This window comes from Musca domestica, unplaced genomic scaffold, assembly GCF_030504385.1.
Source record: "Musca domestica strain aabys unplaced genomic scaffold, Musca_domestica.polishedcontigs.V.1.1 2, whole genome shotgun sequence".
Classification (NCBI taxonomy): domain Eukaryota; kingdom Metazoa; phylum Arthropoda; class Insecta; order Diptera; family Muscidae; genus Musca; species Musca domestica.
The window spans coordinates 14,094,668-14,121,712 of NW_026712249.1; the positions used below are offsets into that span (position 1 = coordinate 14,094,668).

The following is a 27,045-nucleotide window of genomic DNA, read 5'->3' on the forward strand; positions in this document are numbered from 1 at the left end:
ATCTTCTTATAGAATAATAGAGGGTCTTCTTCCCATTGAAGACTAGATGGTCTTCCTCCCATCGAAAACCAGAAAGTGCTGTACTCATCGAAAATAAGAAAGTCCTCTTCTCATCGAAGATCAAAATGTCTTCTTCTCATTAAGGACTAAAAACCGTCTTCTCATCAAAAACCAGAAGTTCTCTTCTCATAATCTTCTCCCAATACTTAATATATCTTTTTCTTGAATATTGATCCGCCAACCCCATATGATATAACCAAATCAGGTTATTAATTAATTTATTTTTATATTTTTTTTTTATTTCCTTTTTTTTTTGTAAATTTTATAAGTTTAGTATAAATTAACAGAAAATAAATTATTGCACATCTGTACTTTTTAAACATAAAATATATAAAATAATAATCTTATTCGAATACATAAATAATATTTATTCTTGTTTTTGTTTTATTTCAAATCATTTACATTATTATCATCATCATCGAAACTTAATCTCCTTTGTCCAATGATGATCTTTTAATACCCTTCATTCATTTCGTTTTTATTACTCTCTCATGTGGCTTGGCCTCGCTCAACAAATTACATTTGTGTGTGTGTGTATATATGTATATCATATGGTGGGCATTCACTTGGCCTTCTCGGTCTCCAAATAGGTACGCATAACACAATCACCCAGTCCCAATTTATCCATAATATCCAAAATATCCTGACAAAACTGTGCCTTTGTGCCAGCCGATTCTTCGCCACAGTCTTCGAGGCTCTTACTCAGCCTCGATATGACCTGCAACTTGGCATCGATAATACAATAATTACTTTCGGGTATGAAACTGGAACTTTTCTCTTTGATGTACTGGATGAGAGTTTTCAATGAATTCGAATTGGTTTTGGCATTGATGGCACCCACGGCCAAATCTTGGGCCTTTGACATTGGAGCGTGTGGCGACTTCTGTTTACATTCCAAACAATTCCAGTTCGGTTGCGGCATGCCAGTTACTTCGGGCACAGCGAGACCGGGGCAATTGGTGTCACGACAATAGACGGCTGATATGAAGGCACCTTTTTCCTGTAAAGATAGAGAGAGGAAGAGAAGAGAGGGAGAATTAGTAAAGCTCATATCTCTAATTCAATAATATATAAAAAAAGGCTTAGAATGAAACACCATGACGTATGATCAATAGCAATTCTCAAATGAAAATAAATCATACGTCATGAATATCTTCAGTGAAATAACTATCTGAAGTACAGATGAGCGTATGATTTATGTAATTTTAGTACAACATAATTGGTTATTAATCATACGTCACATATTCTCACAATCTGCGTATTATTATTGATAATTTTATTTTAATTCTGTTCTCTATTTATTTCCCACTAAAACCATTGAATTATTTATTTTATCTAATTTATTTCTCAAAAGTTGTATTTGTATATAAAAAAGTTTCAATGCCTTAGATGTCTCAAAAATGTCCGCATTTTAAATTACAGTCCGTTTAGCCTGAAATGCATTAAAATTAATTACTTTTGATGGCATGGCATGATATGCCATACAAAGGTCATGCATGAGGGGTACAGTGGTCACACTTTAATGCAATACATCATAGTCACACATATGTACCTTTGATAGGTATAATTATTAATAGCTGATGATATGGACAACAAACAATCTAGTATTTATATCAAAATGTTGGGCAAATTCTTGTTGGTCAAATGTCCAACAATTTAATTTTGAGATAATTTTTATTAAGTCTTTTTGGGGTAAAATTGATTTCTACAGATATCAGTGTATTATTTTTAATAACAAGATTAAGTAGGACAAAATTAGGACAAACATTATTTTTGGAGTTTGGACACTCTTTGAGTAAATGAGCTATAGTAATTTCTTGATCAGCGTAAAATTCTAAGACGATTTAGTCCTGCACACCCGCCCGTCTATTCGTCCGACCGTCTAAGCTAAAATTATATTGTAGAATTTTGTACACGTCGGTTTTTTGTATGGAGGCAGGCCAAGTTCGAAGTCGAACTATATCTCCCGATATTTAGTATTTTGATGATTTTAGCTATATTTTTCAATGGAATTGTCTAAAAATACATACCAGAAGTTCTTTTTAACTACTTCAGCCCCTGGGAGAGAAATCTCTATACAGATCTACGATATCGTATAGCCCACATACAAAGGTACCCTCGATATTCAATATTACGACGATTTTAGGGACAGTATTCACCGGAGCTGTTTCAAATTTTGTACTTATAGTTCGTAATAGGAACTAAAGTCTATGACAGAAAAATATCTGCATAGACAAGGTCATCGAATAGCCCCCATATAACGGAACCCCCTGATATTCGATATTATGACGATTTTAGAGACATTATTCACGGAAATTGTTTCCTATGTATAGTTCGTTAAAAAATGTTTTAGCAGATGCAGGTCTTTGTATAGTCCCCATATACGGGACCTCCCTATATTTGGTATTTTGATGATTTTACCAACACAAGCTGTTTCAAATTTCGTATTTAGAGTTCGTAATGGAAATTACAGCCTGTGACAGAAAATTGTCTACGCAGGTCGAGGTCTTCGTTTAAGCCCCATATATCACTACCTTCCTATATTCTGTATTTTGAAGATTTTAGGTACAATAATCACCAAAATTGTTTGTAATTTCGTATTTGAAGTTCTTAATAGGGGCTACAGCCTGTGGCAGAAAATTGTCTATCCAGATCCACTTCTTCGTTTACCCCTCTATAATATATACGGTATTTTGATGATTTTAGCTACATTATTCACCAGATTTTTTCAAGTTTCGTATTTGGATTTTGTAATGGATTATGACAAAAGTTGCAGTTCCACATCTTCGTATGACAGCTATATTCGGTATTTTTATAGAATGTAAGAAGGTTTTCTCATACAAGACCAGCAGGTCTTCTCATAGAAGACCACGAGTTCCTCTTATAGAAAACCAGTGAAGGTTTTCTTATGGAAGTTCAGAATGTTTTATTTAGGAACACCAGAAGATCTTCTCATAGAAGATCAAAAGGTCTTCATATGGAAGACCAAAAGGTCTTCTTATGGAAGAACTGAAGGTCTTCTTATAGAAGGCCAGAAGGTCGTCTTGTAGAAGTCCAGAAAAAGGTTTTTTTTTTTTTTTTTTTTTGAAAATTTCCGAATTCGTTCCAATGGTGCTTTTTTAATTGCCATACTTCATCTAATACAGATAAAAATATTAGTATGGGAAAAATTACAAGGAAATCAATGAGGTACCATAATCAGATATTAATTTCGCGTTTTATGAGCTTCATGGATATTCAAAATTTTCACCCATTGTGGGGGTGGTAACAGAAGGAGTAGACCGATATATCCCATCTTCACAGCAGATATTGTGTTAGTAGAAAAAATATGTGAAATATGAAGAGAACCGGATGCTTATTACGAATTTTATGACCGTTTTGGTTATTCAAAAATTTAGCCCTTTACGGGGGAGGTACCAGAAGAAATGGTCCGATATCTGCCATCTTTATAACAGATCTTGTGTTGATGGAAATATTGAGGTGAACGAAGTCTAAAAGGAATCGAATGTTAATTTCGCGTTTAAGAAGCCTCATGGATATTCGAAATTTTGATCCTTTGTGGGGAGGTACTTGAAGAGAAAAGCCGATGTATTCCATCATCACACCAGACCTTGGGTTACTAAAAATTTTGTGATATGTGTAATTTGAAGACAAGCGGACTCTTACATTATATTTTACAAGAGTTATAATTATTCAAAATTCTGACCCCTTGTGGGGGAGTTTTTCTGGATGAAGTTTTCCGATATTGTCCATTCTCGCACCTGACCCAGCACTCATGCAACTATTAGGATTTGCAAAGTTGGAGCAAAATCGGATTAGCTTTTCTCTTTCTGTGCAGTAAATTATTTTCATTGAAAAATTCGATCTTTTGTGGGGGAGGTATCAGAAGGAATGGTCCGATCTTTACCATCTTTATAACAGATTTTGTGTTGATGGAAATATTGAGATGTGCCAAGTCTGAATGGAATCGGAGCTTCATGAATATTCAAAACGCTGACCCTTTGTGGGGGAGGTACTTGTTGGAGTGGACCGAATTTATCTATTTTCACACCTGACATAGCAAGAATGCAAATATTAGGATTCACAAAGTAGGATCAAAGTAATATCATCCTTTCTCTTTCCGTGCATTGAAATATTTTCTTTGAAAATGTTGAAGGAGTGAACCGATATTGCCCATCTCCGAACTCGATCTAAATTTGCGAAAAATATTACGATGTACCAAGTTTGGACGAAATCGGATACTCCCTTCGAGAGTTATTATGTCCGCACCAACCAGCAGACAGACGGACGGACGGTCCTGAAACGGATTTGGTCCAAAGAGACTAAGGGTCTGAAACCGTTATTCCGATGATGTACTTTTTTCTTATCAAATGATATATACCCTCTATAGCCATATGACTGAGGGTATAAAAATGTTTATGGTACCCAAATGCTATAACATTTTCCTGTTGTTCTGAATATTATTGCTTATAATAAATGTGAATTACTTCAGTCGGAAAAATACGGATTTCTCCTTTGTTACTATCCAGAAATTTATTTTTTGTTTTCAATATTTGTTTTTTTTTTTTTCTATTTCTTATTTTCAAAATTAAATATTATTATGGCTGTCATATAAATATACTAACCACAAATATAAAAATACACCCAAACGCTACTAAAATAATGAAGTGGTTTTTAATTTTTGGGACAATTTCAAATGTAAATGTAATGGAATAATAATATTTATTTAAAGATAAAAACATTTATTTTTTAATTTTTGTGTGACAAGAAAAATCCGCTCGTAAAAATTAATTTGAAAACATGTGTTCTTTTATGGTTATAAACAAAATTGAAATGGCTTCTGTACAGGTCAGTGGCCCAATTTTTTGGTGTTTAAATAAATGTTTTTTTTTTTTATTATTTTAAAACAAATTTTTAATGGCATAAACGTGTTTGAATAGAAATGACAATCTATTAAAGATTTTCATGATAATATCTTTGCTGATCTCTTTGAAGAAATTTTGAAAAATGTTTCAAAATATTACAAAAATCTTTTTTTTTTCATAAAAATGATTAATATTTGTTATGATTGGGAACATATTCCAATTATATTTTAACTTCCTCAGTCTGAGAGTTCTCCCACCCTCTACATATTTTGCTGAAATCCAAAACTAAAACATATTCCCTATATTAACCATGTCGCCGTTTCTAAATGAAAACAACCACTACAAATCTTATACAAATTTTCAGAAAAATAATTAAAAACAATTAATTATTCATAACAATTGGTCACACTTTGTGACTTCTGTCGTTGCTGTTGTTGTTGGTATTTTGTTTATTGCCAATATCAACAGGCGTTGGTAATTTCTCATCGCACAGCATGTCAGATAGACAGACAATACAGGCAAATTCGAATGCATTCAATTCTTCCTCAATGAAATTTCGAATATTCACAGAGATCACTACATTTTAACAAAACACCCACCACGGCTGACCTTGAGGCTCATATGCGGATTAGAATGTCATTTGAAGAAACAACAAAAGAAATTAATTTCAAATGCATTTAAAAATTACATTTTTTTCTTTTTGCAATTTCGAAGTGAGATTTATTTTTGTATTTATAAGAAGAAGAAGATGCTCACACATTTTTGAACAGATGGTATTTACATATGTATGTAATATATTAAAATAAATAAATAAATAAATATATTAAAATTTATTATTTTTAAAACCCGTCGATTTTTTATGAATATTTTTTAGAGCCAGTGGATCAATAATCGTTGAGCAGTATTAGAATTTTTAAGAATATATATTTTTTTTTCAGACCAATAATCCTGATTCATTTATGTTTTCAAGGAACTATAGACAAAAAATCTTATTTTTTTAGAAATATTTTTTCGAACACCATTCGTGGATTTTTTTGAGTGTTTTCCAATAATCATGGATTTGAAAACAATAGACCAATAATCTGGAAGTTTTATGAATATGGTTTTAAGGAACAATCGACCGATAATCGTTGTTTTATAATAATATTTTTTCTAGGACCACTCCTGGATTTTTAAAACTATTTTTTCAAGAACCAAAAGAATAACATTCCCGGATTTTTTTAAGGGCCAGTCAATAAATAATCGTTGAACAAAATTCCATTTTAGGAATATTTTTTTCAATCCAGAAATCCTAGTTCATTTAAGAATATTTTTTTTTGAGGCACAATGGAGGATAATCCTGATTTCTTTAAAAAATATATATTTTAAAGGACCAATAGACCAAATATCCTGCATTTTTAAATATATTTGTTCGAGCACCAATTTCTTCCAACAATCGTAGATTTTTGAAGTATATTTTCAAGGACCAATAGATCAATAATCCTGAAAATTTTGGAATATTTTTCCAAGGACCACTGGTGGCTTATAATTATTTTTTCCAATATTTTCAAAGACCTTGGATTTTTAAAAATATATTTTCCGATTTTTTAAGGGTAAATAATCCTTTGATAATTTAATTTTTAAAAAATATTTTTTGGAGGCCTAATTATGGATATTTTTTCAAGGGCCAAATGAAAATTTTTAAAAACAAAATTTCAAGGGCCCATACTCAAATAGTCGTGAGTTTTTAAAACAATTTTTCAGGTCCAATATACTAATAATCCTGGACTCTCAAGAAGATTTATTCTAAAACCAGGACTAATAAATCCCACAAGAGAGGTTCCTTTTCGGATATTTATAATAGAACAAGGAAGTGCCCGATGCTTCGTCAGCGAAAATTCCGCCCTAAAATTTAAGAATTGTTCCAAAAGTTTTTGTTAGGCCCTTTTAGTACTCAAAATGCACAACATGTTCATTTGGAAAACAAATTTTGAATCAAAACTTCATATATAGCACTAAATTTTCAATCTTTCAAGGTTTTATTTTTTTCGGAAAAAATCATAGGAAAATATTTACCTTTTACACCAAGAAGACTTCAAATTTTTCATTTTAAAGTTTACCGTGGAGGAAATTAGAAAAACCATTGCCCAATGGACCCACACTTAATTTTCCTATCCAAAACTATTTAAACAGCTCCATATGTAAAGCCTAGAAACCAACAGTGACCTCAATAATAGTATTTTTCGAACAATTATAGTATGCATTTGCAAAACCACTACTAGATCTCAATACAAGATACCAACAGAGATCTCAATATCAAATTTCGGTATTCCAGCTCTATCTCTTCACCCAATACACAATTTAGGATAAATTAGTACTTTTTTAAAAATTCTTGTACAAATTTCTAAAACTACCTCCATATCTCAATCCCAGACACCTACAAAGACCTCTATATCCAAATTCGGGATTCCAGTTGTATTCCTCTAGCTAATACGAAATTTAGGGCCATTTAGTAATTTTTTTGCCATGCGTATGGAAATGCGTCCTATTTCCATAGCACCGCCAATACCATCAGTAACCTAAATATCAAATTTAAGAATTGTATCTCTATCCCTTCACCCAATCCCAACTTTAGTACCCAAACAAAACAAAATTTCAAAATGCTAGCTTCATACATTTACCCTAAACCAAACTCTTCCGAATTTAGTACCATTTATTACAGTTCGCACACTTAGTACACATTTCCAAAATGACCTTCAAAATTATTTTCCATTCTTGATTCTCATACCAAATTTCAAGTTTTTAGTTCGCATAATATTCAAATGGTAGAATTTTAGAAGTGTATTGTCATTTTGGGGTTTGTCGTAATCTTTGATTTTGAATTTCCAAAAACCCTTTGGTACATCTATCCTGCCCCCATCAGTGACTCTCATACCAAACTTTAGAATTCTAGCTCATTCCGTTTGTCCACTATAAAGTATTAAATATTTAGTACTCTTTGCACCCTTTTAGTATGAATTGCCTAGGACTGACCCTCGTGTAAAATTTAAAGATTTTAGCTTCAGGCTTTTTGTCTAGGTGTTGATTCTAAGTCAGGTAGTTATTTTACTACTCTTTTATATAATATAATATAATATAATATAATATAATATAATATAATATAATATAATATAATATAATATAATATAATATAATATAATATAATATAATATAATATAATATAATATAATATAATATAATATAATATAATATAATATAATATAATATAATATAATATAATATAATATAATATAATATAATATAATATAATATAATATAATATAATATAATAATATAATATAATATAATATAATATATAATATAATATAATATAATATAATATAATATAATATAATATAATATAATATAATATAATATAATATAATATAATATAATATAATATAATATAATAATATAATATAATATAATATAATATAATATAATATATATAATATAATATAATATAAATCAGAACAATAATTTGGAATTTTTGAGATTTTCCTTTTTTTTTCAAAGAAAAACTTTTTAAAAACCTTTAAACAATGCTTTTAATTTGGAGATTATTATTTTATTTAAAGGGCCAAGAAATTAATAATCATGTTATTTTTTAAACAGTTTAGAAGGACAAACTACGATTTTTTATATTTTTCCAAGGATTTTTTTTTTTGCTTTGAATTTTTTATAACATAATTTCAAGACTAAGAATAGACAAATGATCGTAGAATTTTAAAAAGATTTTTACAGGGATCATTCATCTAATAATTAAGGATTTTGTGGCTGTTTTTATATTTCCATACATTATTATAATCATTCACATTCCCTATATACTTATATTAGAGCCAATTTATCACATCACTTTATTTTACAATAATTTAAAGCTGTTAATTAGCCGGGTTAATACTTTTTCTAAAGAATTTCCATTATTCTTATTTATTTATTTTTTTTTTTTTTTTTTGCTTTTTTGTGTTGTTTGAAGGTGTCATGGTTCATAAATTCGATGAAATATTACTTTGCCAGAGCGACAAAGACAGCCACCATATCATAAAGTCAATAAATAATGTTGACTAAAAGGGGAACATTTAGGTATTTAATTTAAATGCGTTTTAATCCCTCTGACCACCGGACGAACAACAGAAATTTATTTATTTTTATCAAGGGGCGATGTTCCTATTCTAATAAAAACAAAAATATTAAATTAGACTGAAAAAAAACACAAAATAATATTTTAGGAAAATATTTTGTCTCCAACTGAGAAAAAACATTGTATATAATCACATAACTACCTAAATTATTTTGAAGAGCATACAAATTATAAAACATTTAAGGAAATGTTTATTAAACAAGTTAAAAAATATTAGTCGGTTTAGCCGACACATGTATACCCTCAGCCTATGTTCGATTATTTAAATATATTTTGATTTCTGTTGTGATATTCAACTGTTTGATCCTCTATGGAGTAGTTTCAGAAGGAATGGACCAATGTTGTCCATTTCGTATCGGACCTAAATAAATATGCTATAAATATTGCGACGTGCCATGTTTGGACTATATTGGTTACTTCCTTTACTTTATGTGAAATATGTGATAATTTTTGGAAAATGTTAAAATGTGCATGATGTACAAGATATAACCGATCGAAGTATTCCATTTTCATACTACATCTTATACAGATAAAAATATTGGTATTTTTTACAAGTTAGATGACAAGAAAATATAATATTTATATCCAATTTTATGCGAAATCATAAATTCCATATTCATCTCAGGTTTCTGGAAAATTTGGTGAAATTTGAAGGAGTTGGACACTATGTTGGGGAGGTACCATAAGAAATGGTCCGATCTCTACCAACTTTATAACAGATCTTGTGTTGATAGAAACATTGAGCTGTACCAAGTCTTAATGGAATAGTGTGTTAATTTAGCTTTTATGAGCTTCATGGATATTCAAAATGTTGACCCTTTGTGCGGGAGGTACCAGAAAAAGTGGACCGATTTTACACCAGACCTTGGGTCAATAAAACTATTGTGATATGTGTAATTTGAGGAGAACCGGCTGCTTATTTCGGATTTTATTAACGTTTTGGTTCTTCAGAACTTTGACCCCTTGTGGGGAAGGTACCAGATGGAATGGTCCGATCTCTACCGTTTATATAACAGATCCTGTGTTGATAGAAATATTTAGATGTGCCAAGTCTAAATTGAATCGGATGTTAATTAATGAACATTGGAAATTTCGACCTTTTGTGGAGGAAGTATCAAAAGGAGTGGACCCATATATTCCATCTTAAAACCAGATCTTGAGTTTGTAAAAATATTGGGATGTGTGAAATTTTAAGACAATCGGATTCTTACATCACATTTTATAAGAGTTATATTCATTCAAAATGTTTACCCTTTGTGGGTGAGGCACTTGATGGAGTAGACCGATATTTTCCATTTTTGCACTTGACCTAGAACTCACCCAAATATTAGGATTTGCAAAGTTAGAGCAAAATCGGATTATTGCTTTCCTTTCTGTGCAGAAACGAAATATTTTTTTTTTTTTGGTTTTTTTTCGACCTTTTGGACCGATATTGTCCATCTCCGAAGTCGATCTAAGTTTGATGTAAATACTACGATGTGTCAAGTTTGGACCAAATCGGATAGTCCCTTCGAGAGTTATCATGCGCACCAGTCAGCCAGACAGAGATATGGACGGAGGGACTTCGCTAGATCGACTCCAAATGTATTGAAACGGATTTGATCCAAAGAGACCTAGGGTCTAAAATCGTTATTTCGTCTAGGCACATTTTGGCCGTATTAAATGATATATACCCTCTCTAGAAATATGGCTGAGGGTATAAAAATCGAAATTGCTAAATCTAAGAACCTAATTCTTTAGATATACCACTCCTAGAGTAAGTGAGCGATGTATTATCACGAAAAATATTATGTTTCATCTCCCCCACTAACTCTTTAATCGCTTTTCGATCTGACTATGATTTTTTGGCTCTGACTTCGATCTAATGTAATATTTCGTGAAGATCGGTCTGCAGCGTTATCAGCTAACTATTTTTGAGCCAATGTCTCGACACCATCTCCATATAATGATTTAGATTTATTTTTATTGAAACTTTTGTGTTTTCGATATTAAGTTTGTCATTCCATTTGTAATACCCCGAAATATACATTTTAGACCACAGAAATGTCTAATGCGGAAATCACACTAGCTTCCGTATGAAGTTAAGTAGGTTGATAAATTTTACTCAAATGTATATTATGTCTGCAGGACTTTTGGTATTGAAAATCGGCTACACCTAATGGTACTTTCCTATTTTCGGTATTTTGGTTATTTAAGCGACATTACTCACCGGAATTGTTTCAATTTTGGTATTTGAAGTTCATACTGGATACTACAGCCTGTTACAGAAAATTGTCTGTGCAGGTCCACGACTTCGTATAGCCCCAATATAACGGAACCTCCCTATTTTCGGTATTTTGTGATTTTAGCTACATTACTCACCGATTTCTTTTCAAGTTTCGCATTCGAATATTCTAATGGCTTATGACAAATGTTGCCTATACGGGTCCACGTCGTCGTATAGACCCTAATAAATAATAAAGGCTACATTCGGAATTTTTAAGATTTGAAGAGAGTTTTTAATGGATTTTATTTTTTGAAAATTGCCAAATTCGTTCCCAATGGTGGAAGGTATTCAAAGATCGGCCCAGTCGAACTTAAAGCTTTTTTTACTTGTTTAATATAATCCTTCTAGAGGTGATATCATGCACTCTATAAAATATCTCCGTCGAATTTAGTGAAAATCGATTCAGAATTGCATATGCCTCCCATGTGATTAGTTCCTTCTGAATCCAAACTGTAATTGCTCTGAAGTAAAAGGTTGATATGTGGTATGATCTACTTCAAATAAATTCTTTTCTTACAGAGAGCTCTACTAAATTTGCATAGTGGTGTAGGGCATCATTTAGCCCTGAGCCCCGTCCGACTTTTGACTTTTCCTTACTGGTTTTATTTATTATTGAGACTTTTGTTTTTTTTACTGATTTAGAGTAAATATCCCATCCCTTATTCTAATTAATGACAAGTACTAATGTACTGAAAATAAACACAACAAAAAATAAAAACAAAGTAACTGAGGGCATCTCACCTCGTCTCCGACATTTTCAAAACATTTATTTTTTTTGAGACCTCCCTTTTTTGTGTCTTTTTTTATCGAAGACATCCAAATTCCTCAGTTCCCATAATCTACAAAATTTTTCACTTTGATCATAAATATCCTGACACTGTGCACACGCTGAATGCGAATTTTCAACAAGTTGACATAATTTCGAGTGATTTCCATTTCTTTTCTGTTTTTTGACGAGATGAACCACAACGTAGCGATAAAAGGAAGGAAGGTGAGCAGGAAGGCAAAGGGGAGACATTGTTTTGTTTTGAATTTTTCACATATTTTATTGGATTTTATTTTTATAATTTTCAATATTTATAGCGAATCTGTGATGGGTGTATTTTAATTAATTTCGAATTCATGTTGGGCGGGGGACAACAACAAACAAAAAAAAAAAAAAAAAAAAAAAAACAATCTTTACACTCATCCAAACTAATGGATGGGGATGTTGGATAATGTCTGTGTCAGACAGGGGTAAAATGAAAATTGGTGTTTTTTGCAAAAAAATGAATAGATTTTATGTTGTTGTATATTTTTTTTTTAATTTTTTGACTCAAAAAACATATAGTATTGTGAGAAACATTCTTTTAAAATTTTTATGATCTTTTAGGCGATTTTTTAACATTTGGGATTTAAATTATTTTCAAATGAGTGGCAAAAATATAAAATGTGAATATTTCTTTTTTTAATATATATTTCAATTTCGTCGAAATCATTTAGCAGCTAATCATGATTTAGGCAAGCGTATATATTTTGACATTTATTTTGCATATATACAAATATTTTTGATTTTTTTTTTATTTTTTCTTAAGTGTTCCGATTCCATGCGAAAATAAAACTAAAAGATACGTTGGACCTGCTACATTTTTTCGAAATTTGAAAGGGAATCAAATATTTGGGATTTTTAATAAATGTGTCATCTACACATGTTTCTCTATACATAATGAAGAGGCCATAACATATGTATGTACGTATGTATTTATTTATGTATGTATACTTTATTGAGACAAAAAACACATGTGAGAAATGGAATTCTAAATTAATTTTTACTCAATACACCTACAATTGATGAGTGGGTATGTTTGCACCTAACTAAGAAAACTATCCGAATTCTTCCCTAAAGTCAAAATAAACTTCCATTTTCAGATGCGACATCGGTCCGGCTTCTGATGGAAAGTTATTTGGACTACATAAAGTTTTCTCAGACCAAATGGTTGGATGAAACTTTAAAATGTTTGACAAGTCTTGTATCGACGTATTATAACAAGTTAAAAAGCAGTAAGTTCGAAAGGACCGAACTTTGAATACCCTTCATCATTTCTTAAAAATATGGAATATAGCCGTTATATAGGAGTCTATACGAAGTGGACCTACATAGGCCTTGTTTGCCATAAGCCATTTCCATATTCAAATTCGAAACTTGAAATAAACGGTGAATAATGTAGCCATCAAAATACCGAATAAAGGGAGGCATCATTATATCGGAGCTGTGATAAGACCTGGACCACCATAGACAATTTTCTGTCACTCTCAAACTTTTTCGGTGGGTATTGTAGCTAAAGTCGTCAAAATACAGAATATAAGGAGGTACTGATATATGGGGGCTATACGAAGACGTGGACCTGCACAAACAATTTTCTGTCTTAGGCTGTAGTATCCATTACGAACTTTAAATAACAAATTTGAAACAATTCCGGTGAATAATGTCGCTAAAATCCCGGTCTATGATGACTCTAAAATCCTAAAAATACCGAATATAGGGAGGTACCGTTTAATGGGGGCTATACGAAGACGTGGAGCTGCATACGGAATTTTTTCCCATCGGCTGTACGACCCATTGATATCTTCCAGTACGAAATTTGAAACGATTCCGGTGCATAATGAGGCTAAAATCATCAAAATACCGAATATTGGGAGGTACCGTTATATGGGGGCTATACGACGTGGACTTGCACAGACAATTTTCTGTCTTAGGCTGTAGTACTTATTGCGAACTTCAAATACGAAATTTGAAATAATTCCGGGAGATAATGTCGCTGAAATCATGAAAATACCGAATTTCGGTAGGCACCGTTATATGGGGGCTATATGAAGACCTGGACCTGACGTACAATTTTCTGTCATAGGCTGTAGTACCCATTACGAACTTTAAATATGAAATTTGAAATAATTCCGCTAAATATTGTAGCTAAAATCATCAAAATACCGAATATCGGGAGGTACCGTTATATGGGCGCTATACGAAAACATTGACCGACATGGTCCATTTACGAACTTAACCTGCCCACTGGTAAACTATGAATGTATGCAAAATTTTAGTCTTCTATTTCAATTCGTTCGAAGGATAGCCTGATTACAACAGGCAGACGGACGGACATCGCTAGATCGCCTTAGAATTTTAAGCTGATCCAGAACATATACACTTTGTAGGGTCTATTATAAATATTTCGAGGAGTTACAAACGGAATGACAATGTTAATATACCGCCCAAATATATATACCGTCTGAAGAACGTATATGGGAAATTCTGAATAATTTGATAAATAAACCAGTAAAGAAAGTCTTAAAGTTGGGCGGAGCCGACTTTATGATACCCTACACCACTTTGCTAATTTAGTAGAGCTCCATATAACAATTAAAAGTTTTTATGGGAGAATTGAATCATACACGCTATGATTATAATTATAATTTAAAATTCAAAAGACTAAATATGCCGAAGCATTTGTATCTTTTAAATTCGGAATTGTATTGCCCATTTGGTGCACAATTAATTTGAAATCGGATAAAGATATATATGAGAGCTATATCCAAATATGAACCGATCTCGATAAAATTTGACAAAGATATTTCTGAGCTGTATTTGATATATTTCCTTGAATATCGTTGTTACGGAGTGCATATTACGGTTGCGGGTAACAAATATAACAAATCGGATGAGTGATATATATGGAAGCTATAGCTATATCTGAACCGATCTTCACCAAATTTGACATACTAGCTTCTAGACTCAATTCGGTCGTAAGTTCCAAATTTCATCCAATTTGGGCAAATATTAGACGTTTGGTGCACAATCCAAGGTAAATCGGACGAAGTTATATATGGGAGCTATATCCAAATCTGAACCGATCTCGATAAAATTTAGCAAATGTATTTCTGAGCTGCATTTGATATATTTCCCCAAATATTGTTGTTTGCAGAGTGCATATTACGGCGGCGGTGGACAAAAATAACAAATCGGATGAACAATATATACGGGAGCTATAGCTATATCTGAACCGATTTCGACCAAATTTGGCATACATATTTTCAGGTCTAATTTGGGTGTATGTACAAAATTTCATACAATTCGGGCTGATATTACACGTTTGGTGCACAATAAAAGGCAAATCGGACGAAGATATATGGGAGCTATATCTAAATTTCGACCGATTATCTTCAATTTTAATAGGGTTCGTCCTTGGGCCAAGCAAATGATCTGTGCAAAATTTCATCTGGATCGGGCAATGAATGCGCCCTGTACTTTGTTTACAAAAATACATGGACAGACGGACGGACGGACAGACGGACGGACGGACATGCATAAATCGACTCAGAATGTGATTCTATGCAGATCATCAAAAGGAACTATGGGTCTATCTCGTTTCCTTCTGCCTGTTACAAACAAATGTACAAAGACATAATACCCTGACCACCTTGTGGTGTAGGGTATAACAATCACACACATACACACACATATGTCTCTCACAGAGACATTAAACTCTTCAAAAATGCAAATCAAAAGAGAAGAAAAAAAATGTCAGCGAAAAAATTAATTCGGACAATCAAAAGTATATCAGACACGTCATAAAAAAACTTCAGGCTACGTGCAGATTAGCATGCTCGCATATATGTATTTATGAGGTGATGGTGGTCACAAGATTTAACGCAGCGAAATAAAAGTGCACGATCAGTGTCTGACGGAAAGTTGCAATTCATTAGTTTGATACCCAATTGGCCCTACTCAAGCCCGTGTGCAACAGATAGGACTAAAAATTTTAAATTTGGTATGAGAATCAAGGTTGAAAAATAAGTTTGATATATGAAAGTGGTCTCAGCAATATGTACCAAGAGTGCGAACAGTGTGTACTAAATGGTACTAAATTTACAACAATTTGGTTTAGGTGCACAAAAACAGATCGAATTTTGAAATTTTTGAACATTTTTGAATTTGAACATATAGTCCTTGAAATCTGAAATTTGATATTAGCCTGAACATATAAAGATGGTTTCGAAAATGTGTACAATATTTGTACGAAAAGTACTATATGGTACTAATTTTGGTATTGGGTGAAGGGATAGAACTGAAATATTGAAAATCGATTTTAAGATTACTGATGGTATCTGTGTTTGAAATTTGGAGGAGAGTTTTAAAATGCGAACTATTGTGGTTCAAAATGTACTAAATGGTACTAAATTTGGTATTGGATGATGAGGTAGGCTTAGAATCCTCAAATTTGATATTGAGGTCTCTGTTGGTATCTGGAATTGAGATATGAAGTTTATTTGGAAATGTGTACTATACGTGTACGAAAAGTAGTAAATAGTACTATATTTGGTAGAATTTGGTACTGCGGGAGGAGCTAGTGCTTTAAATCTGAAATTTAGTATTAGGGTCGTTCATGTGTATCCTGGATATATGGTGGTGGTTTCGGGAATGTGTACTATAATTTTACAAAAGGTACAGAATGGTACTAAATTTGACAATGGAAGAAATTACAGAACTGAAATCCAGAAATTTGATTTTAAGGTCCCTGTGGGTATCTGAAATTAATATATGGAGGTGTACTAAATGTGTACTAAAATTGTACGAAAAATATTAAATAGTACTATATTTGGTACAATTTGGTGTTGGGTGAACAGATAGTTGCTAAAATGTGAAATTTTGTATTAGGATCACCGTCCATGTGTAGCCTGTTCTAATGGAGGGGGTTTCGGAAATGTGCACTATAATTGTACAAAAAGCACTAAATAGTACTATATTTAGTAAAATTGATATTTGGTGAAAAGAAATTGCTTCAAAAATCTGAAATTTGTTTTTTGTCGCCGATGTTCATGTGTGATATATGGAGTGGTTTCTGAAATGTGTACTATAATTGTACAAGAAGTACTAAATGGTACTAAATTTTGTCTTGGTTATAGGGACAGACATAAAATTCTGAAATTATATATTTATATTAATGATGCTATCTGTGTTTGAGATTTAGCGGTGGTTTGGAAATGCATCCTATATTTGTACAAAAAAGTATTAAATGTCTGGGATGTAGAGGTGGTTTTCGAAATATGTACTATAATTGTACGAATAGTACTAAACTTGGTATTGGGTGAAGAAAAAATAAAGCTGAAATCTTGAAATTTGATATAGATGTCACTGTTGGTGTCTGTGGTTACGATGCGGATATAGTTTTGGAAATGTGTACCAAAATTGTTCCCAAAGTACTAAGTGGTACTAAATTGGGTATTGTTTGTAGGGATGGGGCTAGAATTCCAAACTTTTATATTGAGGTCGCTGCAAAACTCTCCTTCAAATTAAGAATAACGACGTTACAGATATAAATATTCTTCACCAAATTTTACATTAAGTCACCCTAGAAAAGAAATCTCTATTTTATGTTTTTATTTTCAATTTTTTCAAAAAATACAACAATATTTTCTTTTTTTTTTTCCAATGATTTTTTTGGTCTATCTTCGAGTTGATACTTGAACCTTGTTTGGTCTCTGACCAAGAAACGGGTATATTTTTAAGAAAAAATTGATTGACCTACATTTTTGTGATAAAAAAAAACAAGTAACAAAAGTTATAAGTTCGAACGGGCCGAACTTTGGATACCCTCCACAATTTCAAACGAATTTGGCAATTATCAAAAAATAAAATCCCTTAAAAATTCTGTTGAAATCTTAAAAATACCGAATGTAGCCATTATCTTAGTATATATACCGTGACGTGAACCTGCATAGGCAACTTTTGCCATAAGCCATTAAAATATTCAAATGCGAAACTTGAAAAAATCAGTGAATAATGTAGCTAAAATCATTTAAATACCGAATATATGGAGGTACCGTGGCTATACCAAAACGTGGACCTGGACAGAAAATTTTCTGTCTTAGGCTGTAGTATCCATTACGAACTTTAAACACCAAATTTGAAACAATTCCGGCGAATACTGCTGCTAAAATCATCAAAATACCGAATATCGGGAGGTACCGTTATATTGGGGCTATACGAAGGCATGGACCTGCAAAGACAATTTTCTATCTTACTATGAGTATACATTACGAACTTCAAATACTAAATTTTGAAAGAATTCCGGTGAATACTGCCGCTAAAATCATCAAAATACTTAATATCGGGAGGTACCGTTATATGAGGGCTATACGAAGACGTAACCTGCACGAACAATTTTCTGTCATAGGCTGTAATATCCAGGGATGAGGGATTTTTAAGAAAAACTTTTAAAGATATTCTGGCCAAAAAAAAATTGGATTTTTAAAATAATATATTTAAAACCCTGGTTTCGAAAACATTTTGTGACCAGAAATCATGTATTTTTTTGGAAAAATGTTTAATTGAATCAATTCATGAAAATTCCGAAATATTGAATAAAAAAAAATATTGAAGGGCCAAAACACTGGATTTAAAAACATTTGGTGACCAGAAATCATAGATTTTAAAAAGTTTAATTTATTCAATTCATGAAAATTTGGAAATATTGAATAAATAAAAATTATATGCCAAATTGACTGAGAGACTGAATAATCCATTTTTTCGAAAAATGTTTTTAAATACTTTGAAATATTATGATAAATTTGTTCAAAATTATTTAGGTCAACAATATTAATTTATTAATTATTTTTGGTCGGAAGGTCCTTCAAAAATTTTCTTAAAAAATCCATGTCTTTTTTCTTACAAATTCCTGGATTATTCTTCGAAAATTTTTAAAATAATTTCAGATTAAAAGCCGCGAATCTTTTAAGAAAAATTTTGAAGTACCTTCCGATCAAAAATAATTAATAAATTAATATTGTAACCTAAATAATTTTGAACAAATTTTTTATATTAATGATTTGAATAAATAATTTTGAAAAATATTATATATTTCAATGTATTTGACAATCGATACAAATTGTTCTCAAATTGAGGTCCGAGACGAATATATCTATTTTCCAAATACAAATGCCAATGTTAATATATCCTACATTTATAAATGAAAACTGCCTTCATTGACAGAACCCAGACCGCTTAGCTGGCAGAGTGGCTGGCTCTTTTGAATTGTGTTTCACATTAATAATAATTCCAAATTTGTTTACTATTCGATTTTGTTATTAATTTTAAAATAATATTTTTTGTTTGCGACTTCCAGACAAATGCAATAAATCATTTTGGAAAATTTCGCATACGACTCAAAACAAAGCAAAATGGAAATCTTGGATTTCCCTCCAAAAAATTTGGTTTTTTTTCAAATAAAAACTTAAATCAATAAACAGACAATTAAAGGCAATTCAAATCATTAAAATTTTTCAAAAGACGAAATTTAAGAACTTTTTGCCAGCCTTATGTTTTCTTATTAAATATTAACGGAATGTTTCAATTCGAAAAAGAAAGAAAAAAATGAAAATAAATAAACATGACGGCATATCGACGAAATCATATCAAAACATTATTAATGGGGGAGAGGGAGAGAGAGAGAAAAACGATTGAAATGAGAAGTGAGGGTAAATATTTTCATAAGCTTGTGATGATATGACATGTAACACATTGTGTCCAATTAATGCCATAAATAAATCGAAATATTGATTCAATAAATATTTTAAGAAGCTAAAAAAAAATGGAATAATTGTTTGTGTCAAAATAAGCTTTTGTTTTCAAATAAGTGATATTATAAAAATTCAACTTTGGAATCATGATTTCATTGATTTTTTATTTGAGATCCTTAAAAAAAAGACATTCAGTTGCTGAAGTTGTTCGAAAGTTTGCGGAAAAAAAATTTGAAAACGAATATCCTCCTCGAGAATTTTTATGTGTATTTGCTTTGTGTTTTTGACAGTTTTTATACCCTACAACACTATGTGTTGGGGGTATTATAAGTTTGATTGGGCCAAAAATTATGTAACACCACGAAATATTGGTTTCCCACATAGGAAAGTATATATGGATCATCCTAGCTCGCCGAGCTGAGTCGATCTAGCTATGTATGTCCGTCCGTCCGTCTGTCCATGTTAATTTGTAATCACTCTACAGGTCGCAATTATGGCCCGATCTTCACGAAATTTGGAATGGAGGTCGGGGTTGGGCCAGAATATAACCCTATTTCTTTTTGAGATGATCGCCAAATGTTTAGGGGTTGAAATGGACCAAATACTGAAAAAATGTCGGATTTTGCAGTAGCTATACAGGTCGCAATTATAGACCAATCGACGCGGAATTTCGCATGTAGCTAGAGTTTAGGACGGGGAAGAAGCCTACCAATTTGGGTGGTCATCGGATAATATTTAGCGGGTAAAATAGACCATATATTTTGTGTTGAAAAAATTCAACATTTTTCATTAAACCGCGAATATTTTAAATCCCGGCGAAATCACAAAGCCATGACAAGGTTACTTCTGACCTTTACATTGATGTTAACATCCAACAAATCGGATATATAGAGAAATATGTGCGATATATATGTCTATCAAAGAAGATATGCTTGAAAGATCCCTTATATGTCGAGAACGGCTGAACTGATTTCGACAGTTCTCATTAATTCAGAATGGCCTCTTGGCAGGAAAGAAAAAACGTCTAAAAAAATCGCATAAAAATATCTCTCTAAAGATGAAAATATTGATTTTGTAAAATTTTCTCATATTTTTTCAATTTTGTCATATTTTTGGCATATTTTCATTTTGAATTAAACATTTGGTAATATTTCTACAGCTAACAAAACTAAGTAGTTAGGATATCAGGATATCATATACAGATCGCATTTATGGCCCGATCCTTACGAAATTTTGCATGGGGATAAGATGAGGGTCAGAATAGAAGCCTACTCTTTTTGGAGATGATCGCCATATATTTAGGGGTTGAAATGGACCAAAAAACTGCAAAATTGTCAGCAGGTCGTATTTATCGCCCGATCCTCAGGCACATTTGAAAGGGGGACATTGCAAAAGCCAAGCAGTTTTGAATGGCCATCCAAAAATATTCAATGTGTGAAATAGTTTGCCAACTTTTGTAGACAAAATACGAAAATGTCCATTCCAGAGACTTTTTCGAGAATTCACAAATACAGGAAAGACACACTTCTGACAATTTCGTTAACGAACATAGTCAAATGTCTGTCATAGATGCGTTTCAGTCAAAAACCAATAATAAATGTTAATCTTTTGCCACTCTGAGAGATTATAGGACTTTGGGAAATATTGGTTCCAGAACTAGGAAGACCATTTACGTGCAACATCTTCCAATAAATTGGAAATGAGCAAATTCGTTTAAGTTGCTATTATTCGAAAATTAGAGAACGAAACCTGACTAAACCTGGTTTTCTTTTATTATTTGTCACAATATCTTGTGGAATTCTTTCGAGTATCTCGTCTATATAAACTGTATGGTTTATTATAGTGTTGTAGGGTATTCAACGGTCGGCCCCGCTCGACTGTAGCTTTTGCTTACTTGTTTTTTTAAAATATTGATTTTGATTTAATATAATTCGCATAGACATTTTCCAAAAAAATGCTCCACTTTTTACCAATTTTTTAAAATTCTCTAACAAATTCGAAAACGAATATCATTCTGGAACATTTCGTAAATATTTGTACTTGAGTGTGCCCGTCCCGAGATTATGCTTTTGAAAGTGTTTTTTTTTTTTTTTTTTTTTTTTTTTTTTGTGGCAAAAAAGGATGTTGATTTTATTTTATTCCCATAAACATTTCCCAAATCACTTCCGTACAAATATTTAACAATTAGATCCAATATATGACCGGATGATTTAACGATAAAACAAAAAAACAATCAATCTTTTAGGAAATTCTTGAAGAGGATGTTGGAAAGACAAACATTTCTTGTTAGGGTCAGTTTCTGTATGAATGCGTATCTGAAATAGAGGTTATAATAGCAAAAAATGGACCAACATGCCAAATTTTTATACCCTCCATCATACTATATGGGGTATATTAACTTTGTCATCCCGTTTGTAACTCCTCAAAATATACATATTAAACCACACAAAGTATATATATTCTTGATCAGCGTAAAATTCTAAGTCGAATTAACGATATCCGTCGGTCTGTCTGTTGTAATCTTTCGAACGAATTGAGATAGAAGGCTAAAATTTTGCACACGTTTTCATATAGCCCCCATATATATAATTTGGTATTTGAAGTTCGTAATGGATACTACATCCTAAGACAGAAAATTGTCTGAGCAAGTCCACGTCTTCGTATAGCCCCCATATAACGGTACCTCCCGATATTCGGCATTTAGATGATTTTAGAGACATTATTCACCTGAATTGTTTCAAATTACGTATTTAGAGTTCGTAATGGGAACTAAAGTCCGTGACAGAAAATTGTCTATTCAGGTCCTGGTCTTCGTATAGGCCCCATATAATGGTACCTCCCGATATTCGGAATTTTGATGATTTTAGCTACATTATTTACCGGAATTATCTCAAAATATTGAATTTGAAGTTCGTAATGGATACTACCTTCTAAGACAAAAAATTGTCTGAGCAGGTCCACCTCTTCGTGTAGGCCCCATATAACGGTACCTCCCTATATTCGGTATTTTGATGATTTTAGCGACATTATTCACCGGAATTGTTTCAAATTACATATTTAGAGTTCGCAATGGGAACTACAGTCCGTGACAGAAAATTGTCTATACATGTCCAGGTCTTCGTATAGGCCCCATATATCAGGACCTCCCTATATTCGGTATTTTGATGATTTTAGCTACATTATTCACCGCTTATTTCAAGTTTCGAATTTGAAAATGGCAAAGGTTTATGATAAACAATACCTATGTAAGCCACGTCGTATAGATCCCATAATAATGGGTATGTTCGGTATTTTTAAAATTTTAACAGAATTTTTACCGGATTTTAATTTTTGAAAATTTTAAAATCGTACCAAATGGTGGAAGGTACTCAAAGTTCAGCCCGGCCGAACTTACTGCTTATTAACATGTTTCAAACTAATTATTATTAAAGTAGTAACACAAAGCTTTCTATAAAAATATACGGCCCTATACTGCGAATGTTGCGAATAATAGCCTAAAATATTATGAAATGACACGATGTTTGGCCTGAGAATCCGAATGTCATTGGGGGTTTGGTCTGAATACTATCAAATCCACTTAGAAATTTTCACAACGCAGACTATTTATTTTTCGAAAAAAAAATTATAAAATTTGCTACGAATTCGGAAAAAGTATTAAATTAATTGAAAACCAGTTAAAAAGTGTTTGTCGGTTTTGCCGACATATGTATACCCTCAGCCAATGTGCGATTATTTAAAAATATTTTGACTTCTGTTATGATTAATCCAATGTTTAACCCCTTATGCAGTAGGTTCCGTAGGAATGGACCAATATTGGCCATTTCGTATCTGACCAAAAAAATATGATATAAATCTTACGACATGCCAGGTTTGGACTATATTGGTTACTTCCTTATGCGAAATACCGGGCGAGATGAAAAAACTGCAACCAAATTTAGACTGCTGTCATTTCTAAGCCACTCGTCCGACAGCTGTTAAAATTATTCCAGTGACAGCTCATCATATTGTTTACAAGCGTACAAAGGCATTTTGGTGATAATTTTCCAGAAAAAAAGTTATTCGTGATGGAATTCAAGCGTGATAGTGTGATTTTTTATATTTCGCTGGGAAAACACAAGTGGCTATCGCTAGAGCACTCCAGCATTTAAATGTGAATAAATCTTTTGTGTCTCGTACCCTCGCTTGTTATCGTGATACTGGGGTAGCGTAGCCCGACGTCAACGAAGTGGGTGGAAGAAAACAGCAACATCAGCAGAAATGGTTCGAAAAGTAAAGAAGCGACTTGATCGAAACCCCTATCGCAGTGGCCGAAAAATGGCTCGTGAGCTAAACATATCGCAATATTCCATTCGGCAAATATTGAAAAATGAGCTCGGGGTAAAGCCATTGAAATTCCAAAAAGTGCAAGAACTTACACCGCAACAGAAAGAAAATAGACTCAAAAGAGCTAAGGAGTTGCTTCGCTTGGCCGAAAGTAGTGAACTGCCGAATTTGGTTTTCGGTTTCTCCGCTCCGATGAGAAAACATTCGTTGTGCAGCGGTTTGTAAACAAACAAAATGATCGTGTTTTTTTGCCATAGAGGTCAGCTGAAAATGTGCACCTTCGGTTGGCCACCAGAATTCAAGCGCCGGCCATGTTGAAGGTGTGGGCCGCCATAACTGCCGATGGTCGCTCTCCGCTTGTATTAATCGACCGTGGCGTCAGAATAAATGCCCAATATCGCGTAAATATTCTGACGGGTGCATTAAAACCATGGGCATGCAAACATTTTTGCCGCAGACCTTGGACATTCCAACAGGACTCAGCACCAACGCACTCAGCACGCACCACCCAAGAATGGTTACAAAATGAGGTTTCTCGCTTCATTTCCAGCGCACAATGGCCACCAAAATCTCCGGATGCCAATCCGTTGGACTATTGTGCCATGGAGTATTTTGGGAAGCAAGGTTGGCGCAAAAAATACCAAAAACACCTCAGGTAAACACTTCGCCGGGAATGGGCCAAAATACCACAGAACGACATTCGGGTAGCGTGTGACGGTTTCATTGGCCGTTTAAGGCCATAATTCGTGCCATAGATGACCAATTCGACACATCTAAACTTGTTTTTAAATTTGATGCTATTTCCGAACTTTTTTTGCTTTCATTCAATAAAATTTAAAAAAAAATGTAAAAACTATGGAGTTTGACTTTGTTGCAGTTTTTTTATCTCATCCTGTGTACTGCGAATTATAGCTCAATATGTTGTGAAATGACACGAAGTTTATAACGGATCTTGGGTTGATGGAAATATTGAGATATACCAAGTCTGAGTGGAATCGGATGTTAAATTCGCATTTTCTGATCTTCATCAATATTCAAATTTTTGACCCTCTATGGGGGAGGTACCAGAAGGAGTACACCGATATATCCAATCTTCATCGCAAATCTTTTGTAAGTAGAAACAATGGGATGTGTGAAATATGAAGAGAAAAGGATGCTTATTTCGGATTTTATATCCTTTTTGGTTTTTAAAAACTTTGATACTTTGGAGAGAGGTACCAGAAGGAGTGGTCCGATCTCTAGGTTCTTTATAAAAAAATCTTGTGATGATTGAAATATTGAGATGTGCCGAGTCTGAATGGAATCGGATGTTAGTTTCGCGTTTTATGAGCTTCATAAATATTCAAAATGTTGAGATTTTTGGGGGGACGTACCAGAAGAAGTGGACCGATAGAGGATGAAATATCTTCATACCAGACCGTGGTCTTTGACCTTAAAGCCCTCAACTGCCATTAGCCCGATTTTTATTATTAGATATAAATTGAATTTGGTTTCCACCACTACTTGCCCTACAATTGAGCATTATTCTGTCCCAAATAACCGCCATTTCCCCAACTTCCAAAAAAATCACCCCATACTCACAGTTGGATCTGAGCACCGCTGACATTTACAGGTGAACGTTTTCTTCATCTTCAGGAACAAATGACGAGCAATATTTCCCGTAAACAATTTCGTATAAGTTGTGGTAATCTCCGTACCCGATGGTATATCCACCGAGGCCCTTACAATCATGTTGTTGGTTTTCTCCTCAAACGTATAATACGAATTCGGAACACAATCATGATTGACCAGTGCGAAAAGGGGGAACAGGGCACGATAGAAAAATTCCTGATTATCATTGGTACGATCCGATGTCTCATCGAAGCCATTTGTACGCAACACGGCCACAGCACGATTCATGATGTCGATCAGCTTCTTGTCGGTGGGAAATTTGCGGAAACACTTGGCTGCATTGCGCACCTCGGTGCGATGGTTATTATCCAAAGTGGCCTGCAGGCAATACATTAAATCCCTTTGCTCCTTGGTACAATTAATGGCCCTGGCTGGACACAGCAGGCGAATAATCAACGAATTGGCCACCTCCGGTTCACAGGGTTCCCACGACTTGAAAAGGGCACAATCGGCTTTGTGTTGTTTCTTTTTCTGGCATAAATTACAAATCGGCAGACCACAGCCTTGGCGGCACATAAATTTCGTGTCGGGCAAAAGTTTGAAACACACCGAACAGGAATTCAAGGTGTCCTCTTTGCGTGCAGCCGGACCAATAAGCAGAGGCATATCTCGAAAGATCACTTCGCCACGTTTAATGTTACGCGTTGTAAAGACACCGCGACCGGCAATTTTCGACACACCGATTTCCCAGGCTGGATCCTTGTCCTTAAAAGGTTCCAAGAATTGCTCCAACAATTCCGTCGTGCGTTTCGGACAAATCATTTTGGTACTTTAGTTGAAATTTAATCAAAAATTTAATATTTTATTTTTCTGAATTTTTTCAAAATCTTGTTTTATTTTTAAGTTTTAAAATAATTTTTTTTAATTTTTTTTTTAAAAATCTAGTTTTTTTTTAAGTTTTAAAATAATTTTTAATTTTTTTTTATAAAATTTATTTATTTAATTTTTTCAAGTGTATTTTTTTCACTTTCACTCTATTCGATTTTCCACTAATTTTTGTCAAATTTTTTTTATTCAATATTATTTTCTCCTTATTTTTCAATCCGTTTTATTTTCAAAATTTGATTTTTTATTCTTTAAGGCTACGCGATCTTTGGCCAACTGTCGCCCGTTTCCAGTTTACAAGACTTATATTTAAAATGTTGCCA

The 27,045-nt window shown here is 32.9% G+C and overlaps 1 protein-coding gene across 1 annotated transcript; it reads right to left on the reverse strand.

Moving 5' to 3' along the window:
* Window positions 1–349: 349 nt before the first annotated feature.
* LOC131802194 (SET domain-containing protein SmydA-8-like) lies at window positions 350–26,715 on the reverse strand. The gene is made up of 2 exons (XM_059121810.1): window positions 25,808–26,715; window positions 350–1,060 (listed from the first exon to the last, which is right to left on the reverse strand). Exons 1-2 carry the CDS (start codon window positions 26,657–26,659, stop codon window positions 623–625), a joined length of 1,290 nt encoding a protein of 429 aa, XP_058977793.1. The 5' UTR covers window positions 26,660–26,715; the 3' UTR covers window positions 350–622.
* Window positions 26,716–27,045: the final 330 nt, after the last annotated feature.